The sequence below is a fragment of the Trichechus manatus genome, unplaced genomic scaffold, assembly GCF_000243295.1.
Source record: "Trichechus manatus latirostris isolate Lorelei unplaced genomic scaffold, TriManLat1.0 scaffold00075, whole genome shotgun sequence".
In the NCBI taxonomy this organism is placed as follows: Eukaryota; Metazoa; Chordata; class Mammalia; order Sirenia; family Trichechidae; genus Trichechus; species Trichechus manatus.
This window is the reverse complement of record NW_004444011.1, coordinates 10,930,890-10,947,000: the sequence shown is the minus strand read 5'-3', so window position 1 is coordinate 10,947,000 and position 16,111 is coordinate 10,930,890. Positions and strand designations below refer to the sequence as shown.

Sequence of the window (16,111 nt, the reverse complement as noted above, 5' to 3'; positions counted from 1 at the left end):
CTCCAAGACAGGCTGTCTCTTTACACCTTGCATTCTATCCCTTAGCAATCTCATGACTTCAATCATTAATTACAAAAGAAACCCGAAATTGTAATGTTTAGGACTCTAGACTCTGAATTGATATATCTAATTGCCTGCCACATAGCTATACAGAGATGTCCCATAGTAACTTCAAACTCAGCAAGTCCTCTATTTTCCTCTCATACTCTCCTTAAATCCTCAGCACCACGCCAAATCTTTTCATCCTCCTGTTTCCAATCTTGAACAATGGTGTCATCATCTGCCTGGATAATCAGACTAGAAACCTCAGCATCATCTTAAACCCCTTCCTTCTAAGCCCTGACATCCACTGAATCACCAAAACATGTCACCTTGAGTTCTCTGTAAGTCTTCTAGACCGACCTATCCCCTGCCCCACCCACACACACATCAGATCCACATTATCTCTTGACTAATGAAATAGTTTCCTGTCTTTTACCTTTGGTTGCTTTTAGATGTTCTTTGTTATTGGTGTTCTGCAGTTTCACTGGGAAGTATCTAGACATGGATTTTACTTTTGGTTTCAGATTTCATTGTGCTTCTTGAATCACTCATCAGTTCTGGAAAATTTTCATCATTACATTTTTTAATATTGTCTTTTCCCCACCATTTCTATTCTTTACTTCTGTGACAACAGAAATATGAAGTGCCTTTTCATTCTATTTTCCATGACTCAATTTCACTTTCATCTTTTCAACTTCTTTATCTAGCTCTGCTGCATTCTAGACAATTTATGAGCCATCTGCTAGTTCAGATGTTCTCTCTCTAGTTGGGTGTAATCTGCAGTTTAACTCACTGAATGAGTTTTTAATTTCAATGATGATATTTTTATTTCTAGAAGTTCTATCTGGTTCTTTTCTTCTTCTTTTATTTCCTCTTCATGTCCTTGCCTTTTAAGATTTAGATTCCCTCTTTTTAATCATTTTAATTGATTTTTTAAGTTTAATAGAGGGTTTTGTTGTTGATTCAAAGTTGACTATGAAGATTTTTTAAAAAATATATAATTGTACACATTTTAGAAAATAATGATTACTATAGGGTTAGGGGAGCCCTGGTAGTACAGTGTTTAAGAGCCTGCAATCGACTCGACAGCAATGGGTTTGGTTTTTTTTGGTATAAGGTTAGGCATTTTATTTCATGTTTTGTATTGAATATGCATGCCCAGTCTTAAATCAGAGGTGCAGATGCGGATTGTTTAGCCCATACAAAAAATATGAACGATTACACTTAAATTGCAACGGAATTTACTCAAAAATACTAAAGGATTATAATTCTATAATTTTCTGTTTTTGTTATTGGAAAAATTTTTGCCAAAGTCATTGGAAACCACTTGTAATGGTACTGGGAGAGGGTAGTTAAATTATAAGATGAATATGGAGACTGTTAAGTGCTGGGTCAGCAGGCTGCTCCTGTACCTGGGCTGCAAGACTCCAGTGAATGAAGGGAATGCCCTAAGGCAGGGCTTCCAAATCTAGTTGCAAGTTAAAAATCACTTGGGGAGCCTTTTTTTTTTTTTTTTTTTTTAAGTGAACTGATTTTATGGTCTCTATCAGACAGCTCTATTTGCTAAAGTTTTGGGGGAAATCTAATCCTGCAGTTTGCTGTATATGCTGATAATTCACGCTTATGGTGGTTTGATTCCTACTGTAGCTTTTAACTCTGGGAAGAGTGTGATGGCTTGGACTGAATTGTGGTTTTGCTTGCCTTCTGCCAAGCACCTTAGGAATTGGCTTGGAACCTAATTTCTATGTTACAGGTTCCAAGATCACTTGGGTAGCATGAATTTACATTCTACATCTTTGAGGCAAGGAACCATAGTTCTGCATTCTCAGAAGAAACATTTTTTTCCCCCAACCAAACCTTAAGGTAAGAGAGATTCACCTTCTACTTACTGTCTTGCACTGACTACTGGGTATTTCTGCCCACCCCACCACCCCTGCCGCATTAACACCCTGTGGTTAAGACCAAAGCCTCTAAATTTAGGAGACCAACCACTTCCATGCCCATTTCCCCAATATTAGCTCTCATGCTTACTGCTCTGTCTTCAGTTACTTTTCATTCCTAACTCCTGAATATTTCACTTATATTCTTAATCACTCAACTATGCATTTTATGGCCTAGACTATTATTTTTTTAATTTAGTATTCCTAGGTATATGTAAAAGAAACATTTTTAGACTGACTAGCTCACCATGTTGTTGAAACTGAAAGACTCTAAATAGCTTCCTAACTTGTCTCCAACTTCGCAACCATCTTCTTTTGAAAAACACTTTCTTACATTGTTTTTTTACTGTAACCCCAATATAAGCAATACACTTAATATCACAATTCTGTATACATACATATGTAAACTCACTATGAGTCAGAATCGACTCGACGGCAATGGGTATACACATATGTGAGTGTATATATGCGTGTATATTATACACTTGTATGTTTCCTGAAACAATATCTTTACTATGTGTAACGCAAAATGATCTATAATAAAATACGTCATTTCTTTTAAGAAATGCTCATAAAAACCCATTAAATTGATTTCACAATCCACTAATGGGTCATGATGTGCATGCAGTCTGGAAAACATGGCTTTATGCTACTACCAGTATTACATTTCTAAAATACCGATCTAATCATGACTCTAATAAAAAAAATCTGGCTCCTACATTCTACGCAAAAAAGGAAACATTCCTCAGTAAAATATCCCTTTCGCTTCATTGCTTGCCTCACCCAACCTGTTCTGCCTCATCTTTCACCAACCCCTCTGAAAGTCTATTCTATAGCCAAACTTAACCACTTAGTGTACCCTTGCCCACCTTACCTCCTCATCAGCGTAATTCCTACTCACATTCAAGGCTGAACTGAAACATCTGCTTGGAGAAAATCTTTATCAATTTCCTTGCTCTTCTATGCTCCAAATGCACTTAATTTATACTTACTTAAACTTCACACATCTGAAATGGTGTTTATAACTAAGACAGGTTTAAGAACAAAACAGAATGCAGAAAAAAAATACATAAAAAAGAAAGTTATTAAAAAGAAGATACTAGTTGGGAAGTGTGCAGAAAAGAGCAGGCCTGAGACTCTGATTCTTAGAAAGGCCTGCCTACAAGGTTGGCCCTCGCTCAGCTAGTGTCTGGAAACTTGCCCGATGAACAGTTCCCAGTACTGATACAGAACTTTCCCTAAATAATAGGAGTGCTTCACCGTGCCTAAAAGGTTTGTACAAATGATATAGAAGCCTTGAGTCAGCACCTCAGCTAAAACCCCTCCCAACACTTCCCCACCTGCAAGGGTGGGAAGAAGCAGCTAAGAAAAACAAGATCCAGATGAAACCAGTCAAAACCAGTTCACTAGCTTCAAAAGTGTCCTGAAGCAACCTAAGCCTCTTTAAGACCTAACTGAATATTAAGATACCCACTTCAAGCGGAGCTCATCCGCCGGTTTCTATATAAAGGAAAAAAAATGCAATTTGTCTTACTGCACCTGCGCACCAGGATAACCTATGTAGTTCACGATGTTTGTTATGTACTTCCTTATAAGGGACGGTATAAAAGGTTCTGCCTCCCTTTCTTTGGAGGGCTTGATCTGACTTACACATCTCCTTGCTCCTCGCCTGCGTGCTTGCAATAAGCGCCCTTCTATTTCCTCACCTCAGTGTACTTCCATTGACTCAAATCTGCACCAGGCAGGACCTCCATTTAGGTAACAAAAACAGTATGGTTTATGCTGAACACCTACTCTCCTTTTGGGAGTCTGGAATTTTGGTACATGTTAGAAAGACGCTATCTACATGACCAACCCTCAATAAAAACTTTGGGCACTGTGTCTCTAACGAGTCTCCCTGATGGACAACTACTTCACACTGCCACAATCCATTGCTGGAGGAATTAAGTGGGTCCTGTGTGACTCTACCGGGAGAGGCCTCTGAGAAACTTGTGCCTGGTTTCCTCCAGAGTTTGCCCCATGAGGCTTTCACTTTGCTGATTTTGCTTTTGTATCTTACTGATGTGGGGCCATGGTGGTCCAAAGATAGGATTATCGTCTTCCATGAGAGAGACCTTGGTTTGATTCCTGGCCAATTCACCTCATGCGTAGCCACCACTCATCTGTCAGTGGAGGCTCACGTGTTGCTATGATGCTTAACAGGTTTCAGCAGAGCTTCCAGACTTAAATGGACTAGGAAGAAAGGCCTGGCGATCTACTTTCAAAACTCAGCCAGTGAAAACCCTATGGACCACAACAGTCCAATCTGAAATCAATCATGGGGATGGTGCAGGATCGGGAAGTATACAGGGGTCATCATGAGTCTAGGGCAGCTAATAACAACAGCCTATCAATATAATAAATCTTAACCAGGAGTATGACTATATACTGAGTCCTATGAGTATCTTCTAGCAAACCACAAAACCTCAGGGTGGTCTTGGGGCCCCCCAACACAGGCAGTATCTGTACCAGAAATTCAACATGCAAAGTACTGGTGTCCTTATAGCAAAGAACACAGAAAATGTAACTGAAAAAAATATTCAAAAAAATAATGGAAGAAGTAATTCCTAAGACTTGTATCTAGTGATAAAAAGTTATACTGTTTTTCATTAAAAACTGAGAGAAAATAATCAAAACCAAGCTATATCCTGGCCAAGTTTCTGGAGTTCAATATCCCACAGATATCCCACCAGAAATGAAAATAACAATCAATCCTCATTATTCACAGATTTTGTATTTGTGAATTTACCTATTCGCTAAAATTTATTTGTAACCCCAAAATCAATACTCATGAAGATTTCACGATCATCTGTAGACATACTATAAGGGTAAAAACAAATTAGAAGAAAGGAAAATACAAAAAGCCAAACCCACTACCATCGAGTTGATTCCAACTCATGGCAACCGTATGTATCATAGAGTAGAACTACTCCACAGGGTCTTCTTGGCTGTAATCTTTACAGAAACAGATTGCCAGGTCTTTTTTCTGCAGCATCACAGGGTGTTTGAACCACCAACCTTCAGGTTAATAGTCAAGCACAAACTGTTTGCACCACCCAGAGGATTAATCCTCCTGTTAGAAAAAAAGAGAGAGGGAGGTGGGGAGACTTCCCTCTTCCTTTTCTTAGAGCATTTACTTTAGAAAACTTTTAAGTTCATTCTCTGCCTCTATGAAATTTACATGAATTGACTCTTGTCAATTTTACAACCCAGGAATGTTTACTCAAAGACCTGGGAGCCATCTCTTTGAAATGTAATCAGTCAAAGAAGATACACACTCATCTCCCAGTTTCCTAGAAGGATACAGAAGCCTAACTTCAGCTGGCACTTGATTCCAAGTATCAAAACTACCTCCAGTCATACAGACAGCAGTAATTCATTTTTTTTTTCTTTGGCAGTTCACAATGGTGGCTATCCCAATTACCAGGTGAATTTAGGAAGAACTCTGCAAGACAAATGGTGTTGTCAAGTCTCTTAATTGACAATTAGTTATCATTTATCTTGAGAACATGTATGAAATAAGCTATACCTGTTTGGCTATATAAAAGAATAAACTTTCTTTCTGTCTTTGCAATCTCTTTAGCAGAATGCCTGTAAAGCGCATCACATCCCAGTTTAATGCTTATTTAATAGTAAACCTGTTTTCTTGCTCTTCTACTTTTGTGGAGAGTTTGTCTGAGTCGACAGTGTATTTTGTTTTTGATTATGTTTCCCCAAGGATGTGCACAGCAACAAAAATTTTTGAGCCATCTAACACGCACGTTCCTAGCTAAAGTCGAACAAGGTGACACTCTGCCTTCTTGTTTCAACCCTCATACTGTAAACACATGTTCTTTTTGGAGTCTTAGTGCCACATTTTTCTCATTTCTGTGCTTTCTGCTGGCAATTCTGCTGTTTAAAACGGCCCCCAAGTGTAGTGCCAAGTACATGTTAGATAAGCTTCCTTCAGGCTTGAGTTACAGTGCTGTTGGCCATGTGTTCAATGCTAATGAATCAACAATGTATAATACATAAAGTGTCTTTAAAGAAAAACACATATGAAACAAGGTTATGTGTTGACTGGTTGATGAAATGCTGTGACCAAGGCTCGCAGGAACTTACTCTGTTATTTTCCCTAAAGCAGTGGTTCAGTATTCACTAATTCAGTGCTAGTGGCAATTTTACAGAACATAACTACCACGAACAATGAGAATACACTATATTTACAAGTGGGTTTTTTTTGTTGTTGTTGTCATTTTACTTCAGATTTCTCATAACAACATTTGATGCTATTGACAGTAAAGGCAATAGCTGCAAAGTGCTCAAGGAAATAACATGTGATAAAAAACTACTATATTCAGCCAAATTGTTTAAATATAAAGGCAACATACAGACACTCTCAAGCAAGAAAGTGAATACAGTACATATGAGATGTACTTTGGGGTAGGACAAGGGGTGCTATGGACCTGCTAAATGACTACAGTCACCAATGAAGATATTAATCAAGATAAAGAACTCAGAAACAAACTGCCAAGAAAGCTTAAAAGTAAGCACTAACTCCATCTGAATTACACTCAGAGAATATTCATATTTTATTAAATCTTTAGAATGTTAAAAAAAATTACACAGTAAATAAAAATTGGCTGGTGAGGACTGTGGAGGAAATTTAAGAGTGCAAATATTCTCATTTTGTGTAGTAGAAAGTCAATAAATAAACTTACTAATAGTGATGATGAGTTTAAAAAACAAAACAAGCCTCTTGTCAATTTTAAATCCCAGGAATGTCTTAGAAATTAATGACTTGCTCCTTTTTGAAATTAATGATAGGAAAGAACTTCAAAGAGGAAATCACCAAATCAATACCATTTACAATAGCCCCCAAGAAGATAAAATACTTAGGAATAAATCTAACCAGAGACGGAAAAGACCTGTACAAAACAAAACTATAAGAGGCTACTGCAAGAAAGCAAAAGATGCCTACATCAGTGGAAAAATACACCTTGCTCATGGATAGGAAGACTCAACATTGTGAAAATGTCAGTTCTACCCAAAGCGATCTACAGATACAATGCAATCCTGATCCAAATTCCAATGGCATTTTTTAATGAGATGGAGAAATAAATCACTAACTTCATATGAAAAGGAAAGAGGCCCCGGATACGTAAAGCATTACAAAAGAACAAAGTAAGAAGCATCACACTACCTGATTTTAGAACCTATTATACTGCACAGTAGTCAAAACAGCCTCGTATTGGAACAACAACAGATACATAGACAAATGAAACAGAATTGAGAATCCAGACGTAAATTCATCCACTTACGAGCAGCTGATATTTGATAAAGGCCCAAAGTCCATTAAATGGGGAAAAGACAGTCTCTTTAACAAACGGTGCTGGCATAACTGGATATCCATCTGCAAAAAAACTGAAACAAGACCCATACCTCACACCATGCACAAAAACTAACTCAAAATGGATCAAAGACCTAAATATCAAACCGAAAACGATAAAGATCACGGAAGAAAAAATAGGGACATCACTAGGAGCCCTAAAACATGGCATAAACAGAATACAAAACATAACTAACAATGCACAAACACCAGAAGAGAAACTAAATAACTGGGAGCTCCTAAAAATCAAACACTTACACTCGTCAAAAGACTTCACCAAGGGAAGGACAGCACACACTACAGGAGAAGTCAGCACAACTGGACTAAACCAAAGCTAAGAAGTTTCTTGAATACAATCAAACACTTTGAGGGACAGAGTAGCAGGGGTAGGGATCTGGGGACCATGCTTTCAGGGGACATCTAGGTCAATTGGCATAACAAAGCTTATTAAGAAAATGTTCTGCATCCTACTTTGGTGAGTGGCATCTGGGGTCTTAAAAGCTTGCAAGCGGCCATCTAAGATGCATCAATTGGTCCCAACCACCTGGAGTAAAGGAGAATAAAGAACACCAAAGACACAAGGAAAGTATTAGCCCAAGAGATAGAAAGGGCCACATAAACCAGAGATTTCATCAGCCTGAGACCAGAAGAACTAGATTGTGCCCAGCTACCACCAATGACCGCCCTGACAGGGAACACAACAGAGAGTCCCAGATGGAGGAGAAGAAAGGTGGGGTGCAGAACTCAAATGCTAGTAAGAATACCAGACTTGGTGGTCTGACTGAGACTGGAGGAACCCCAGGAAGCATGGCCCCTGGATTCTCTATCACCCCAGAACTAAACAACTTCCATGGCCAACTCTTCAGACAGGGATTGGACTGGAGAGTGGGACATAAAGTGATACCTGTAAGGAGTCTGCCTCTTAGCTCAAGTACATACGAGAGACTAAATGGGAAGCTTCTGTCCAGAGATGAGATGGGAAGGCAAAGAGGGTTAGGAGCTGGTTGAATGGACATGGGGAGTCGGGTGGAAAAGAGGAGTGTGCTGTCACAGTAAGGGGAGAGCAATTAGGGTCACATAACAATGTATGTATAAGTTTTTGTATGGGAGACTAACTCGAAATGTAAACTTCATTTAAACTACAACAATTAAAAAAAAAAAAAAAAGACTTCACCCAAAGAGTAAAAAGACAACGTACAGACTGGGAAAAAATTTTTGGCTATGACACAGCCGGCCAGGGTCTAATCTCTAAAATCTACAAGATATTGCAAAACTTCAACAAAAAGACAATAATCCAATTAAAAAACGGGCAAAGGATATGCATAGGCACTTCACCAAAGAAGACATTCAGGCAGCTAATAGATACATGAGGAAATGCTCACGATCATCAGCCATTAGAGAAATGCAAATCAAAAGTACCATGAAAAACAATCTCACCCCAACAAGGCTAGCATTAATCCAAAAAATAAAACAATCAATGCTGGAGAGGTTATGGAGAGACTGGAACACTTATACACTGCTGGTGGGAATGTAAAATGGTACAACCACTTTGGAAATCGATTCGGCACTTCCTTAAAAAGCTAGAAATAGAAGTACCATATGATCCAGCAATCCCACTGCTTGGAATATATCCTAGAGAAATAAGAGCCTTCACACAAATAGACATATGCACACCCATGTTCAGTGCAGCACTGTTCACAATAGCAAAAAGATGGAAACAACCTAGGTGCCCATCAAAGGACGAACGGATAAGCAAACTAAGGTATATTCACACAATGGAACACTACACAATGATAAATAACAACGATGAATCCACGAAACATCTCATAACATGGATGAATCTGGAAGGCATTATACTGAGTGAAATTAGTCAGTCGCAAAAGGACAAATACTGTCTGAGACCACTATTATAAGAACTCAAGAAAAGGTTTAAACACAGAAGAAAACATTCTTTGATAGTTACCAGGGTAAGGAGGGAGGGAGACGGGAATTCCCTAACTAGATAGTAAACAAGAATTATCTTAGGTGAAGGGAAGGACAACACACTATACAGGGTAATTCAGCACAACTGGACTGAACCAAAAGCTAAGAAGTTTCCTGAACACAACCAAATACTCTGAAGGACAGAGAAGCAGAGGCAGGGGTCTGGGGACCATGGTTTCGTGAACATCTAGGTCAACTGCCATAACAAAGTTTATTAAGAAAATGTTCTGCATCCCACTTTGGTGAGTGGCGTCTGGGGTCTTAAAAGCTAGCGAGCGGCCATCTAAGATTAATCAATTTGACCCAACCCACCTGAAGCAAAGGAGAATGAAGAACATCAAAGACGCAACGAAAATATTAGCCTAAGAGACAAAGAGGACCACATAAACCAGAGACTCCGTCAGCCTGAGCCCAGAAGAACTAGATGGTGCCTGGCTACCACCAATGACCGCCCTGACAAGAAACACAACAGAGAGTCCCTGACGGAGCAAGAGAAAAGTGGGGTACAGAATTCAAATTCATTTAAAATATCAGACTTAATGGTCTGACTGAGACTGGAGGAACCCCAGAAGGCCATGGCCTCCAGCCTCTGTGTTAACCCAGAACTAAAACCATTTCCGAAGCCAACTCTTCAGACAAAGATTAGACTGGACATAAGATATAAAATGATAAACGTAAAGAGTGTGCTTCTTAGTTCAAGTAGATACATGAGACTAAATGGGCAGCTCCTGTCCGGAGGTGAGATGAGAAGGCAGAAAGGGATAGAAGCTGGTTGAATGGACACAGGGAATCCAGGGTGGAAACAGGAGTGTGCTGTCACATTACAGGGACAGCATCTAGGATCACATAACAATGTGTGTATAAATTTTTATATGAGAAACTAACTTGAGCTATAAACTTTCACTTAAAGCACAATAAAAAAGTAAATATAAAAAGAAATTAGTGATAGGTACGTAGAACTACAATTCTAAATGACTTTGAATACTTTCCTGCAGTAATGCATCATTTGTGTTTTATAATTCACTAATGAGGAGTCTTCGTGGTGCAACGGTTAAGCTCTTGGCTGCTAACCAAAAGATTGGTAGTTCAAACCCACCCAGCGGCTCTGTGGGGGAAAGACCTGGCAATCTGCTCCTGTAAAGATAACAACCTAGAAAACCCTATAGGACAGTTCTACTTTGTCACATGGGGTTGCTATGAGTCAAAACTGACTCAAGGGTACCTAACAACAACGTTTTAATGAGTAGTCTAGATCACAACAAAGACTAGGCTAGAAGGATTATTGAGACGAGGTGAAAGTAAGGCTTATAGAAAATCATTAAATTTAAATCATTTAAATACTTCAAAAGAACGAAAATGGCCAGTATTGGCAAGAATGAAGAATAAGAATCTCCCATACATTGTTGGGAACATTAACTGATAAAATTTTTTAGACAGCAATCTGGTAATATACCTCAGACTAAAGAAAAATGAATAGATCTTTGAACCAGCAATTCCATGTCTTAGCAATTTAGCCTGCAGACAAGATTGCACAAGTGCATAAAGAAATACTTAAGACTACTGACTGCAACACTGCTGGTAATAATGAAAAACTGAAGGGCAAAAAAAAACTACATGTTTCTTAATACAGCACTAAAAATAAAAATTGAGATAAATGATACAATATATGATTATGCAGGTATTAAAAAGAATGAAATAGCACTAAATGTAATCATTGAAAATCACAGAAAGAGATTAAACAATATATTCTTAATTAAAAGAAAAGTAAAAGTTGCAGAACATTATACATAGTATAATCTAATTATTTTCTAAAAATGCATTCAGGTATGCAGGTATAAGTACTGGGACTGTCTAGAAAAATTCAAATCCAATGCTCACAGAGACAGAATTGGAAAGTGGGCTGGGAGATGTAATGGAGAATTACGTTTGTTTACATACAATTCTAATTTTTTACAACAAGCTTGTCTTATCTCTGTAAAGAGAAGAAATCCTAATTAAATTTTACCTGAACAGTGGTTTCCTGGTAAGGGTGGGGGGATTAGCTGAAAGGGAGTATAAGAGAATTTTCTAAGGTAATGGAAATGTTCTGTATCTTGATAGGGGTGGGTCTTGTCTACATGGTTGTATACATTTGGAAAACTCAACAAACTGTATTCTCAAAATCTGTCCATTTCACTGTGTGCAAATTTCACCTTAAAAAACTGAACAGAATAAGGAGCTTACAAAATCAATTTTTTAACTGCATATATAATAAATGTTTATAGTAAATAATAAATAAAACACAAACGTTACAAGTAAAAATCTCCTTACTCATCCCTTTACTCCCAAGCCAACCTTAGAGTTAACCACTGTTAAAAGCTGAATGTATTATAACTTTCAGACTTTTTTCTAATAGAAAATAAATAAATATCCATACCTATGTTGTTGTTAACCCACCAGCCTGCTCCTGGGAAACCTATGGGGCAGTTCTACTCTGTCCTATAGTTACCTGCCATGAGTCAGCCCCCGATTCATGGTGACTTCTGTACAATGGAACAAAATGCTGCCCAGTCTTGCACCATCCCCATGATAAGTTGTGGATTTGACTGCTGTGAGCCATAGAGTTTTAACTGGCTGGGTTTTGGAAACAGATCACCAGGCCTTTCTACCTAGTCCATTGAAGTCTGGAAGCTCGGCTGCTACCTGCTCAGCATCAAAGTAACACACAAGCCTCCACACTGAGAGATGGGTGGTAGCTATGCATGAAGTGCAATGGCCAGAAATGGACTCCAAGTCTCCCTCACAGAAAGCCATATCTACCACTGAACCGCTATTGCCCCCCTCCATTCATATACAATTGCGTATATTTTTTAATTGCAAAAAGTAATTATCTTAGGAATGCTGCTCAGCAATTTGCTGTTACACTTAACAACTGATCATGAACATCTTCTCTTATCCGTACACACAGTTCTCCCACATTAAAGAATAAACCATAATTTATTGAACCATTGCTCCATTGTTGAACATTTAAGCTACTTTAAGGCCTTAACAAAAAGGGCATTTTTATACTTAAAATTTTTATAGGAGTTAAAAAAAAAATTACATCAGGAGAATGAAAAACACCTAAGACACAAGGACAATATTAGCCCAAGAGACAAAAGGGCCACATAAACCAGAGACTTCATCAGCCTGAGACCAGAAGAACTAGATGGTGCGCAGCTACCACCAATGACCACCCTGATAAGGAACACAACAGAGAGTCCCTGATGGAGCAGGAGAAAAGTGTGGTGCAGAACTCAAATTCATGAAAAAAGACCACACTTAGGGGTCTGACTGAGACTAGAGGAACCCCAGAAGACATGACCCCAGACTCTGTTAACCTAGAACTAAAACCATTCCTGAAGCCCACTCTTCAGACAAGGATTAGACTGGACTATAAAACATAAAATAATACTAGTGAACAGTGTGCTAGTTCAAGTAGATACATGAGACTAATTGGGCAGCTCCTTCCAGAGATGGGATGAGAAGGCAGAAAGGGACAGAAGCTGTTTGAATGGACACGGGAAACCCAGGGTGGAAAGGGGGAATGTGTTGTCACATTACAGGGATTGCAACTAGGGTCACATAACAATATGTGTATAAATTTTTGTGTGAGAAATTAACTTGAGCTGTAAACCTTCACCTAAAGCACCAAAAAAAAAAAAAAAATGCAGTCGATTCTGACTTATGGTGACTCCATGTGTGTCAGAGTAGAACTGTGCTTCATAAGGTTTTCAATATATACTGATATTTTGATAAATCACCAGGTCTTTCTTCTGAGGTACCTCTGGGTAGACTCAAACCACTAATCTTTCCATTAACAGCCAAACGCATTAATCGTTTGCACCACTCAGGGACTCCGTACTGTAACGTGAAATTTTAAAATGCTCCTAGGGAAGAGAACTCCCATAATAATATAAAAGCCTTTTTTTCAATTTTCAAACACACGTCTTCCGAATTCATAAGTGAGTAGAACAATACCTGGCACATAGTAATTTAACACAGTTGTTGAATTAAGGAACAAAATTCTAGAAACATATCAGCTATGGAAGTAGGAAATGTTATTTTGTATCTTTGTTGTAGCTTTAAAAAAAGTCTTAATTTGGCATTGGAACCTTATAATACAAGTAAAAAATTAAAACATGAAGCTTCTCAGAAAGTAAAAAAAATTCAACCACTGAACTAAACGGATCCCAAATGCACTACTCTCAAGGTATTTGGGCCCATGACTAGTCTTTTTTTTTTTTTTTTCTTTGGGGGTAATATTTTCCAGGATACAGTAAAAAAAATCAGCATTTATGAATCTGTGAATGCCTGTTTCTCTATAAGCTGCTAACAATGGAAAAACAGTATTATCAGTAAGCAGTAAAAAAGATCCTTGTAGCAATTTTTTTTTTAAGATATAATTTGAAAATGAAATCGTTACAAACCTAGGTCCAATAACAGGAATGAGTAAGACATCTTGAAGGTCTGGATGCTGAAGAATAGGAACATTTAATCCATTAAACTGCTGTTTAAAATAAACACACAGACAAAACAATCAATATATTTGATACAGCTCAATTTATGGAGCTTTTCAGTATCATTATCTACTAGAGCATGAAGTATGGTTTGGAATACTTTCACTGTTATTCCACAGGATACTATAAGAAAAGTCTCAAAATAACAATGTATTCTCTATAATTTGATTCTAAAGTATCTTGACTTCTTTATAAAGCTTAACTTTGTTTACTGCCTAGCTTTATAAACAAAATGTTTACCCTAAATGGCTTACTTTGAAAACATATCCTGTACAGAATTACACATAGTAATCTTCTAAGAGAAGCTTCTGAATACGACAGCAAACACAGAGGTTATTTCATGCATGTCTAAATACTAATTAATATACAGGCATACCTCGGAGATATTGTGGGTTCAGCTCCAGACCACTGCAATAAAGCAAATATCAAATAAAGCGAGTCACACGAATTTTTTAGTTTCCCAGCGCATATAAAGGTTATGTTTACACTACCGTAGTCCATTAAGCATGCAATAGCATTATGTCTAAAAAAAATCTACATACCTTAATTAAAAAATACTTCATTGCTAAAAAATGCTAACCATCATCTAAGCCTTCGGCAAGTTGTAATTTTCTTGCTGGTGGACAGCCTTGCCCTGATGTTGATGGCTGCTGACTGATCAGGGTGGTGGCTGCTGAAGGTTGGCGTCGCTGTGACAGTTTCTTAAAATAAGACAATGAAGTTTACTGCATCGATTGACTCTTCCTTTCACAAAAGATTTCTCAGTAAATCCTGTCTGACAGCATTTTACCCATAGCAGAACTGCCTTCAAAATTGGAGTCAATCCTCTCAAACTCTGCTGCTGCTTTATCAACCAAGTTTATGTAATATTCTAAGTCCTTTGTTGTCGTTTCAATAATATTCACAGCATCTTCAGAGTCCATCTCAAGAAATTACTCTTTGCTCATCCATAAGAAGCAACTCCTCATCCGTTAAAGTTTTATCACAAGAATGTAGCAATTCAGTCTTATCTTAGGCTCCAGTTCTAATTCTCATTCTCTTGCTATTCCCACCACACCAGCAGTTACTTCCTCCACTGAAGTCCTGAGCCCCTCAAAGTCATCCATGAGGGTTGGAATCAACTTCTTCCAATTCCTGTTAATGTTGATATTTTGACCTCCTCCCATAAATCGCGAATGTTCTTAATGGCATCTAGAAGCTTTTCAAGTTACTTTGCCTAGATCCATCAGAGGAATCACAATCCATGGCAGCTACAGCCTTATGAAATGTATTTCTTAAATAATAATACTCAAAAGTCAAAATGACTCCTTGACCCACGGGCTTCAAAATAGATGTTGTTAGCAGGCATGAAAACATTAATCTCCTTGTACATCGCCATCAGAGCTCTTGGGTGACCAGGTGCATTGTGAACGAGCAGTAATATTTTGAAAGTAATCTTTTTTTTAAGAGCAGTAGGTCTCAAAAGTGGGCTTAAAATTAAAATATTCAGTAAACCGTGTTGTAAACAGACGCGGTTATTAGGGCTTTGTTCTTCATTTATAGAGCACAGGCAGAGTAGATTTAGCATAACTTTTAAGGACCCTAGGATTTTCAGAATAGTAAATGAGTATACTGGCTTCAACTTAAACTCACCAGCTGCATTAGCCCCTAACAAGAGAGTATGCCTGTCCTTCGAAGCTTTGAAGCCAGGCATTGACTTCTCCTCTCTAGCTATGAAAGTCCTAGATAACATCTTCTTCCAATACTAGGCTGTTTCATGTAAATTGAAAATCTGTTGTATAGTGAATTATCATGAATTATCTTAGCTAGATCTTGTGGATAACTTGCTGCTTCTCCTTGCACTTTTATGTTATAGAGATGGCTTCTTTCCTTAAACATCATGAATCAACCTCCACTAGCTTCAAATTCTTCTTCTGCCGCTTCCTCACCTCTCTCAGCCTTCACAGAATTGAAGAGAGTTAGGGCCTCATTCTGGATTAGCGTTTGGCTTAAGGGAATGTTGTGGCTGGTTTGATCTTCTCTCTAGACCACTAAAACTTTCTCCATATCAGCAATAAGGCTGTTTTGCTTTCTTATCATTCGTGTGTTCACTAGAGTGGCACTTTTAATTTCCTTCAAGAACTTTTCCTTTGCATTCACAGCTTGGTTAACCGTCTGGCACAAGAGACCTAGCTCTCAGCCTGTCTTGGCTTTGGACATGC

At 38.1% G+C, this 16,111-nt stretch overlaps 1 protein-coding gene across 5 annotated transcripts in view; it reads right to left on the bottom strand.

Moving 5' to 3' along the window:
* Window positions 1-16,111, bottom strand: part of NSUN6 (NOP2/Sun RNA methyltransferase 6) — a 71,222-nt gene that overhangs the window by 45,885 nt on the left and 9,226 nt on the right. The window contains exons 2-3 of one of the 5 annotated variants that reach the window (XM_023735069.1): window positions 14,287-14,318; window positions 13,821-13,900 (exon numbers count right to left, since the gene is read on the bottom strand). The exons of 1 other annotated variant lie outside the window; for it this stretch is intronic. Coding sequence is in view for 2 of the 4 variants with exons in the window: in XM_004380545.2 (XP_004380602.1) it covers window positions 13,821-13,900 (80 nt within the window). In the remaining 2 variants the exon portion in view is untranslated. Of the gene's footprint in view, window positions 1-7,860; window positions 7,872-13,820; window positions 13,901-14,286; window positions 14,319-16,111 lie in introns of those variants that run through there. 3 more of the 5 variants (XM_004380545.2, XM_023735066.1, XM_023735070.1) reach the window with 3 other exon arrangements.